This window comes from Prunus dulcis, chromosome 2 (genome assembly GCF_902201215.1).
Source record: "Prunus dulcis chromosome 2, ALMONDv2, whole genome shotgun sequence".
NCBI lineage: Eukaryota > Viridiplantae > Streptophyta > Magnoliopsida > Rosales > Rosaceae > Prunus > Prunus dulcis.
In genome coordinates this window covers 16,967,086-16,977,194 of record NC_047651.1, presented here as the reverse complement: position 1 = coordinate 16,977,194, position 10,109 = coordinate 16,967,086, and the positions used below count along the sequence as shown (strand labels likewise).

The 10,109-nt window shown below is 36.9% G+C and overlaps 2 protein-coding genes across 5 annotated transcripts; both read right to left on the bottom strand.

The window, feature by feature from the left end:
• Window positions 1-299: 299 nt before the first annotated feature.
• On the bottom strand, window positions 300-2,143 carry LOC117617483 ((+)-neomenthol dehydrogenase-like). Its single transcript, XM_034346866.1, has 5 exons — window positions 2,107-2,143; window positions 1,729-1,975; window positions 1,516-1,593; window positions 800-958; window positions 300-677 (listed from the first exon to the last, which is right to left on the bottom strand). The coding sequence occupies exons 1-5, from the start codon at window positions 2,124-2,126 to the stop codon at window positions 300-302; spliced, it is 882 nt and encodes a 293-aa protein (XP_034202757.1). The 5' UTR covers window positions 2,127-2,143.
• A 2,529-nt stretch (window positions 2,144-4,672) lies between these two features.
• LOC117617479 ((+)-neomenthol dehydrogenase-like) lies at window positions 4,673-6,996 on the bottom strand. Of its 4 annotated transcripts, none has more exons than XM_034346861.1 (4): window positions 6,863-6,996; window positions 6,535-6,781; window positions 6,015-6,089; window positions 4,673-5,392 (listed from the first exon to the last, which is right to left on the bottom strand). In XM_034346861.1, the coding sequence occupies exons 1-4, from the start codon at window positions 6,880-6,882 to the stop codon at window positions 4,841-4,843; spliced, it is 894 nt and encodes a 297-aa protein (XP_034202752.1). In that variant the 5' UTR covers window positions 6,883-6,996; the 3' UTR covers window positions 4,673-4,840. The 4 variants fall into 4 exon arrangements, with proteins under 4 accessions (XP_034202752.1, XP_034202753.1, XP_034202749.1 ...); XM_034346862.1 differs by having other exon boundaries at window positions 4,673-5,226; window positions 5,311-5,392; window positions 6,535-6,994; XM_034346858.1 differs by having other exon boundaries at window positions 6,535-6,993.
• Window positions 6,997-10,109: the final 3,113 nt, after the last annotated feature.

Here is a 10,109-nt window from a genome sequence, read left to right as displayed (position 1 = left end):
AATGATTTTTGGTTTACTGGGTCTAAATTGTCTGCAGACAACTGAAGGGTTAATGGGTTTTTTTGAACCGATCTGCAATGTATTAAATGGTTCCAACTTCCAGGTATCAAGTCTCTCAAACTGGGCTTTAATGAAAGTTGCCATACAAGCAATAATTTCTCCAGGGCCAGCTAACTCAACTCACCACAGCAAAAGAAAAACAAAGGAACTCATATAACATACAATGTATGGAATTGTTCATCAATACAACATAAAGAACAGCAGCTAGCTATGGCTTTCATTATTTTAGTTAACTACACTCAAAAGGGAGTGACTTCTTGAGAAAAGAAGAAGAGGCCAGAAGTAATGCCACTTGGAAATACTGCTAAGCGCATAACATTTTCAGCAGCTTCGTCAACGGTGAAGATGCCAGCGTTGAAGGTCATGTCTGTTTTGACAAATCCAGGGCAGATGCAATTGACACACAAATTTGGGTACTTCTTGGCCACAATTCTAGTGTATGCATTCAAGGCTGCTTTTGAGAGTATATACGCAGAGAGGGCAGGAGGCCAGCATTTGGTTTCCAGCATATCTTCTTTGAAATCTCTTAGAAACTCATTCAAAACCTCTTCTGTTCTCTCTTCTGTAAGTTTATCAGCATCATTCAACACCCCTTTGGCCCATTCATTTGGTATAAGCTGAAGAAACATGCATCATAGGAGAATTTCAGATGGCTCATTATGCAAAATAGGAATTTTGATTTTAAGGGATGAAGTGGTAAAATCTAATGAGGATGCCAAAATAAAAGAACACTTTGTACCTTTAACCTCCCCCGGCCAGAAGAAGTATTGACAACTCTTGGTGAATCGGATAGCTGGAGGAGAGGAAGAAATGTTTTGGTCATTTTCTTGGTACCATAGTAGTTTGTTTTAATGCATTCTTCAGCAAACTCATATGTCTGAGTCAACATTTCACTCCACTTGACCTCTACATCTTTCTGCATCAAGAAGAAGAAATTTTTATATTTTTTTCTTGGTAATAATTATTGATAACAGTCCAATAATCCTCTACCAACTCCACCAAAGCAAACTATTGTGCATATAATATCAGACGTAGCTTTACTTAAGGTTCAAGTAATTTATACTTGATTGCTAATATAGCAACAATTTATCAGTACTTTTAAGAACCCTGTAACATGTACTAACCAACTAATCAAGCAGCTAAGGTCCATAACCTCACTTCATAGGCTTGGAGGAACTCTATTATGGAGTGCATATCATACGGAAGGAGTCATTAGCGTCATGTAACGGAGGCTATAATGGCATTACACAGATTTTATTCTTATGTAGAAATTTAAAGAAAAAGAGGGCATATAATTTAACTAGACTAGTCCACTGGACAAAATCTCCCCCTTAGTTAATTCCATAAGATCAATCACATCCTAGAACAATATTAAGCGGAAAATTAAACCATGACTATGCTGACTAAGTGGTGCATTCCTAACCCCAACTTGCATTCTCTTACTGATCAGCTTACCTTACCAAGTCCTGCAGCTGCAGCAGCTCTGAGAGCTTCAGGATCCATAATGGTTCCATTAACCCCTGCATTGTTTACCTATGGAAGTTCAACACTTCTCATCTTTGTTAAATCCTTGTCAACTATAATCATAAATGCATTTGAAGAAAAAAATTTATCAATGATTTTCGAAATGAGCATAAAATTTGAGAAAGAGAAGCTGGTTATACATACCAAGATGTCTAGTTTCCCAAACTGGATTGTGACAAAATCTGCCAGGGAAGCAATGCTAGAAGAGTCTGTGACATCAAGCTCATGAAAAACCACAAGGTCTGAGGGGCCACACTCTTTTAATTTTTCAACAGCTTCAATACCCTTCTTCTCATCTCTAGCGGTTAACACTGTCATGACCCCATTTGAAGCCAGCTGCCTAACTATTCCAAATCCAACTCCCTTATTTGAACCTGTAACAACTGCATACCTGAAAAAAAGAAAAAAAAAGAAATTCACACTATAAATTAATGAAATAAGGGTGTTAATGTGAACAAGGGCTTGAGATATTTATGAACTATGAAGCTTAAATTGCATCAGGGTAAGCAATAAGTATGGTACCTCTTTCCTGCTTCTGCCATTGTTGATGGGAATCCAGCTTTCTTTTTCTTTTCTTATTCTTATTCTTGCATTACTATATATAACCTGGAGTTGTCTTCTACTATCATTTTATATTGGTATAATTTGTTTTAAAATATTCAACTTTTGGTGTTGGGTTGCTTTCTTTCAAGTACAGATTCCTAATTTGTAGATTCCTTATTAGTTTTAAGTTTCAGCTTAGCAAAGCAAGACTGCTAGTTTGTAATGCAATGGCCAATTAGACCATATAAGACAAAGCAAAGCAACACTAGTCTTCTGGACGTTGAGTTTTGACTGTATGAGAATTGCCCACCAACCATAAGTGATGCCTCAATTCTTAATTACTGGGAACCAATAAAGAAAATTATAATTTCTTATTAAAAAAAAGGAATTAAGTGCCGCTGCTCCTTTTTACTCTTTTGGGTACAAGTTATAACTTATGCTGATTTAGATTAGTAGGAAAATATGTATAAAAATTTGATATTTCATGCAAAAAAAATCACTTGCACAGTGTTTACATATATATATGGATGCAATGTATTAGCATCTGAATTGATTAACTCATCTGCAACAAAAACAAAAGCTAGTTAATCAGTTAATTACACTGCAAATGAAACCTGATCAGAAAATCTTTACAAAAAGAATATGAAAATCACAATTAGGGCCTTAAAAGTCTTCATCTTCCTGCTTCTTTGACAAATAAATCTGGTGTGCTCCTGTCCATAACTTCACTGCTACCTTCCACTCCTCTACTTCCTTGGCCACCGCATTCATTGCCAATATCAACGACATTGCCACTCTTACTAGAACTCCCTTCACTCTGGTTGGTACCAATTTTCCCAGCTCTTTTTACCACAACAATAGCCAAGTGAAGCTGATTGTTGTTGGCCCGAAATGACCAAACTTGGATTACATCACCAGCAACGAGCTTGTTTTTCGAAACAACCTTACCCCAAGTAGTTCTCAACACATAGGTTTTTGTTTCTGAGTTTGACAGCGTCCACATAGTCAAGTTTATCCCTTCTTTATCTTCAAGCTTAAGACTCGGATCTATAAATGGAACTTTGAGGGAAGGCAATGTACTTTTTAGGGAACCCTGATCATGATTTTTCTTCTCTTTCCTCTCTTTAAGAGCTTCAATCTCATCGGGCGTGAGGAAATCGTTGGATAAGACTTGGTTTGGAGGCAATGAAAACCTGTTTAGATCTGGGTTTACATCACTGGGGAACAATTCCTTCTGTATGAGACATGTCAGCTCTATGCCATTCATCTGGCCTATGATCATTTTCTTAATATCTTCAGGCAAATCAGGACGATGGTGAAGAGTAGCACCCTTCTTGTTCTTGATGTACACCTTCTTCTTCTTCTCCTTTTTCTCCTCCTTCTTATTGGAAGCAGCCCAATCTTTATCTCTATCATCATGATCATCATTGGATTTTCTTTTCAACCCATAATTATTACTCCTTCTGTGCCCCTGAATATGATCATCATGAGTAGCAGCAGCAGCAACAGTAGCAAGGGGGCTGGTATTTATTGTTGACTTCTGCCCAAAATTAGAAGCAGACCTTGGTTTCTTAGGGTATCCCTGCTGCACCCAATTGACATATTTGCCTTGAACCAAGCCAGGGACCAAGGGATGAAAATGGGGTGATGCATTTGGAAAAGAAGAAGAAACTTGTGGAGATGAGGAGGGTCTGCTCTGTATCTGGTGCTCCTCATTCTTCAATTGTTTCTTCTCTTGCTCAGTTTTTTCAACAAGAACAGTGGCAACCAATGTCAGTTGATCATAAGGACACAAAGAATCAAAATTCTTGCCTTTAAAATCTTCCATTGTCAAATACCCCATCTTCCCTTTGTCTTCTGCTTCATCTCCTTCTCTTTTGCTCCTACTTGAGAGATTGAAAGAACCCAATGAAGAAGAAGCCATGATCAACAAAACAAATTGGCAGAGAACTGAAAAGGAAAATCTTTGTTCTAGTAGATGAGAAATTGAATGAAGTAAACTGTGAAGTGAAAGTGATCAACAAAAACAAAGTAACGAAAAGTGAGATGGATTTGCTATCCTTATATAATCTCTCATACAGTCCTTGTCCGATTAGGGTATTTAGTTCTTGTCCTATCAGGAAAATAAATCAAGAAAAGAGAAAACTTGGGAGCCAAGCTAATTTCAGTCCAACTCCAACGGTAACTAAATCAGATGAATATCTTGATGGAGAGAGAGAGTACGAAAGTAAAATAGTGTGAACGCCGCAAAATAGAAACTCTGTTATTCAGGTCAATGTGTAATTGACGCTTTAAAAACATTAGTGGCTAAAATATAGGGATGCTATTATTAATGCCATATTGTTTTGAATATTTTAATATTTTCACAACAAAAATGTAAACAAATAAATAACCTACAAGTTTGATTGATGGAGACTTTTTTTTTTTTTTTTTTTTGGTGGGTTCTTTATTTTTTAATGGTGAAATAAGAATTACAAAAATTTTAATTAAAAAAAAATTAAGGAGATTTTGGTCAAATTTGGAGAAGAACAAGAAGCCAATCTAAGGAAGATTTCTAAGATAGAAATTAATGAGCATGCATCCGTTTTAGTTAACAAACAAACTTGCCACATCACTGATTTACATAAATTTTAACAATATACTTTGTTACATTGAAAATCCAAGATTCAGCCCCAACGAATGACCTGTATTAGCACAAATTGATCGTCTTCAATCATGCACATGATACTTCAGACCGAACAAAGAAGAGGCCAGAAGGACCATCACTGGGCAGCAATGCTAACTTCAGAACACTTGCAGCACCTTCTTCAACAGACAAGATGCCGGTATTGAAGGTTATATCTGTCTTGACATAGCCGGGGCAGACAGAATTGATGCGGAAGTTGGGGTATTTCTTGGCTAGAATCCTTGTATATGCATTTATTGCTGCTTTTGAGACTCTATATGCAGGATAAACAGGCCAGCCCTTGCTTTCAATTGAACCCTCCTTGAAGTCTTTTAGTAGCTGTGTCAATACCTCATCTACTCTCTTTTCTGTTAGGTATTCGGAATCAGTAAAAAGGCCTTTAACCCAATCACTTGGTATGTTCTCTAACTTCCCTGCGGAGGAAGAAACGTTAACAATTCTTGGTGAATCGGATAACTGGAGGAGTGGAATAAGTGCTTCAACTGTTCTTTTAGTACCATGGTAATTTATTTGCAAGCATTCTTCTGTTAACGGGTATGTTTCAGTCAGAAATTTAGTCCAATCAATGTTTGCTCCTTCCTGCATCAGTACGCAGAAAATTATTCTTTGGCCCTGTTCTTATAAACCCACCTCAAACAAGAAAGTATGGTGATTAAAAGTTACACATGCGCATCACAGTGAAACTACTATTCAGATCAAAGGAGTAAAAGGAGAACTTATATCTAGATTTTCTTTCAGATAAAAAAGCTATCAAAGTTTCTGAATGTGGAAACTTTTACCAGGCAAGAAAAGTGAATCCATATAAGATAAGCAACGTATTGGTTAACTCTAACTTGATTCATATCTGTTCTAGGAAGCATCAGAATCTCAGATGTATGTGCATTAGACTATTGAAGTATCTTAAGGAATTCTGGAATGGCAACAACACAGATCATTTTCCCCTTGGAAAAAAGGCAAGGCATTAACCCCAACGTCGCAAACAGACCCTTGGCCAAACCACAGATAAAGTTAATTTTGCACATTAGCACAATGAAGAGTAACTTTTTGATATAGCTATTGATAAGGTATTGTGTTAATAATATCAAGATGAAGTCTAACCAGAATCAAAAAGCAAAATATATAGCCGACATTAGAAGCTTCCCTCCTCAAACATCACCTTCAGTGAGTGGTGGAACAACAAAAAAAGAAATGTAAGACTTACCCCACCACCAGAATTTTCTGAAGCTTTAAAAGCATCAGAATCTAGTCGAACTCCACCAATCCCTGCATTGTTCACCTGTAGATAATCTAACTGTATAAAAAAGAACAAATCTAGAAAATACAAAGAAAAAAGAAAGTTGAGAGATCCTTTGATTACTATGGTGGTCTTTCTTCTTATAACTAACAACAAAGTTCCAAGGCCCTTAAATGGCTTAGCTTTGAAGGCCAAATATGCTAGTGTGCCAAACCCATTAATGCCAGCCACTTATCTTTCTGGGGTAACTTATAAATTGAACAGAGGGATCAAATCAGATATGGGAGAAGAACTCAAAGACCGATTGACGAACAAAATTCAACTCTCATAATTGGAAGTGGTGACAATAAGATGATGGGTTTGTGCCAACCACTCAATTTTACAGTCTCAACATCAACTCATCTATGCTTATAGTCAAAGGGAAATTGGATTTGAAGAATTAAATTGAAAAGACAGAAACTTTTCAGGAAGTGAGCTTTGATCTTACCAAGATATCGAGTTTCCCAAGCTGGGTTTTGATGAAATCTGCCAAAGAAGCAACGCTTGCGGGGTCCGCCACATCAAGTTGATGAAAAACCACTTGACCTGTGAGGCCAGACTCTTTGAGTTTATCAAAAGCTTCAAGACCCCTCTTTTCATCTCTAGCAGTTAAGACTACAGTGATTCCATTCGAGGCCAACTGCCTGACAGTTTCTAACCCAATCCCTTTGTTTGCCCCTGTAACAACTGCATGTCTGAAAGAACAGAAGAAGAAAGCAACAACAAATTCAGGGAAGCAAGCGAAACAAAAGAGAGAAATTTTCGTATGAAGATACCTCTTTGTTGCTTCGGCCATTGATGATTTGATGTAGGATATCTGTGAGAACTGGGAACAATTTGAGGGACTCTACAATTTCGAAGCTTTCGACTTCTATATTCAAACAACTTTCGATAATTTTGAAACAATATTTAGAAGAAAGTTGACCCTTTTAAGTGGTCCCCAACTGAGTAACAGATGCTTAAAGTAGGCCCCGTTCTCAGTGATGAGCTTGTTGATATAAGAATTTTAAAATAAAATAAAAATGGAAAAGAGAACTTTTAAGTAGGTCCCTTTGCACTCTTGTAGTCTCCATAATGCACCACGTGTTCATACCCCATTGCACTTGATTTTGCAATTACAGTCAAGCCTCTTGGTATGCTGACTTACATATACCCCTAGAATACTTTGTCACATTGATGCCTCACTTCTTAATTCCTTGTTCCAGGTAACCCAGAAACAAAATTTTATAATTTCTTATTAGAAAAAGAATTAGGTGCCACAGCGCCACTCTTTTTTTCTTTTTCTTTTGCCCTTTTGGGTGCAATGGGGGAACCAAGCCTAAAGAAGTGAAACTAAACACTGAAAGCCACTCCTTGATTAGTGGGCATTTAAAAAAAATTAGAGTATAATAAAACTCATTTCTGTATTGAATTTATATATACACCCTAAACATTGAAGAAAAAGGACCAACTGAACTGTAATATTTTTAATTTGAATTATATGTCTAATACCATTATTGTCCTTGGATTATGATTTTTAGGAAAGAAAAAAAAAAAACACTGACAGCATTGTTGTAATTTTTAGGTTTTTCAAGGGTGGTATGGTATTTTTATGGCATGTTTACTAATTCATAATCAGATTAGGGAGAATTGAATTGAGGAGGAGTTGGATTGAGGAGAGTTTAGATTCTGAAGTCCTATTGAAGTTGTTTACTAAACCATATGGAAGTGGTACTAATTCCTTATTACAAGTTAAATTCACATGAATTGGAATTGAAACCAAATTGATTACTAAAATGCCCTTATTGTTGGGTTAAAGTAGATGACAAATTTAGAATTTTAAAAATTGTGCGAGCATATAATGGATAAAAAAGTTGAATTCCTAATGAGTTAGTTCTTTAGGAATTACAATACTACCTCACTCAAGAGTCCAATTCCTTCAAAATTAAGAGTTGAATTCTTGCTTTTTTTTGGGGTGCCACTCGCATTTTCATTCCTCCATGTGAAATAAATATAGGAGTATCCGTAATAGGAATTTAACTTCTTATTTTAATTCCGAAAGGCAATGGAGTTTTTCCTAAAATATATTGTAAAACTCTTCAATATTTCGAACCCTATTTATGAGCTAACATGTGAAAAGCGCACTAATTAAGATCTTCAAAAGAGCCTATATACTTTTGGGTCTTGCTCAAGTGATTTTATATTTTTGTTAGTTTTTAGTCAATGAGTAAGCCCATTGTGGCCTTTGTTAGTTTGGATTTATGAAAGTATAATTTTGCCCTTATTGACAAAAAAATGGTATAGCAAAAAAAGAAAAACGTAAAACTAACAACTTCTTTTTTTGGGGTCATGAAAGTAATAATAAATTAATACCTGGGTTTGGTGCGATATAGTGATATATGACATCACTGCATGCATCCACAACATGAATGAATAAGAAGATAATAAAAGCCTAAATGTACCTTTCTAGGAAAAAAGCAGAAGGAGCCTTATTTTTTTTCATAACGTGAAGTTGTTGGAAAGCTTTTGTATTTTGAGTATTATATTCAAATCGATTCGTTTGTTCCTATAATGTTTTCTAGAAGTCATTGAATGGGAAAGATGGAACAACATTTGCTTGGATTTTTGTTTTGGAGTATTAAGGAAAAAGAGGGGGCTAGTGACGCAAGTGCCCAAGTTGTTCATAACATGCCAAGTCTCAAGTAGTTTTACATTTAACATTGGTGAATTTGGCTGCTCCAATCCAATAACCTGATTGTTAAAGAGACCCATGTTGTCTTTTTCTTTATCAAACAATTGAATGTTCAATTCTTCTGTACACCTACGCCATTTCTTGATTAATAAAGGATTGTCGATAACGTGTTAATATAATTGTTGTCAACATATCCTTAAGAAGTATGTACCGAAATGATATTGATAATTTCGATCAAAGGATAGATATCAATCACATAGAATTTCTGATTATAGTAATGTAAATGATAATATGGGTTCAAGAGCCAGTTATAAGTAGAAATGTAAACAAGCAATGTATTAGAGATGCAATTGAAAATACATGTAGGATGACTAAAAATGCCTAGAGGGGGTGAATTGTAATAACCCAAAACAAAATATCTAAAAAGAAAGAAAATATCTGAAAAAGTAAGAAAAATATCTTTTAGCAAAATGACAATTTTACCCTCGCATTATTTAATAGGGAAAAAGTTAACTTTTTGATCGGGAAAGAATTTGGTAATTTCGATTACGCCGTTGCGTAGAGCACGGCGAAACGAGTCCGTAGACACGGAGTAGACCCGAATCGGAGTTGTAACGAAGGAGTTATGGTCAAAAGAGTCTCAGTGGCAGAACCATAAATATTTCGAAGTTCAGTTTTATAAACCCAGCTCTCTCTCGAACCTTCTGGACCAGCCGACTTCAGACATCAATTTCTCCCAACTCAGGCCACCGTTTCAGGCAATACCAGTACCAAACGAACCACCTCACTTCCCTCTATCAGCCCTGCCCCTCCTCAGCCTCCATCCGCCACTGTAGTAGCCGGAAACTGCCACGAAACAGGCCTGGTCCGACAGTTTTTCCGAAAATTTTTGGGAGCTCGTTCTCCTTCGTTTCTCCACCAAATCGATCGAGTAAGGTATGGTTTCTCATCTATTTTTCGTGTTCTAGCTGATGAGTATATGGGCTTCGATCGATTTTAGCTCTAAGGGGTTCGATTTTCGACTTGACGTTTGGCCGAAACTTCGGCCCTTCGAAACTACTGTTTCCGGTCACTTTTTGGGGGTGGTCCAAGAACAAAAGTGACTCCAAATGGGGTGTTTTACCTAGGATAGGAGTTTGGAGTCTTGGTTCCGCGATTTTTCGGCCACCCGAAATCGCTTTGGACACCCAAAGCTGCCCACGCGTGCTGGAGCGCGTGGGCGAGGGTAGTGATGTAACTCTGTAAAATTTTGTGACCCTCGTGTCGTCACGAGCACGTGGGAGTTCGCGGATCTCAATTCGGAGTCCGTTTGAGCCCCGAACGGATTTTCCATATCGCGCGATCCGTGGGTG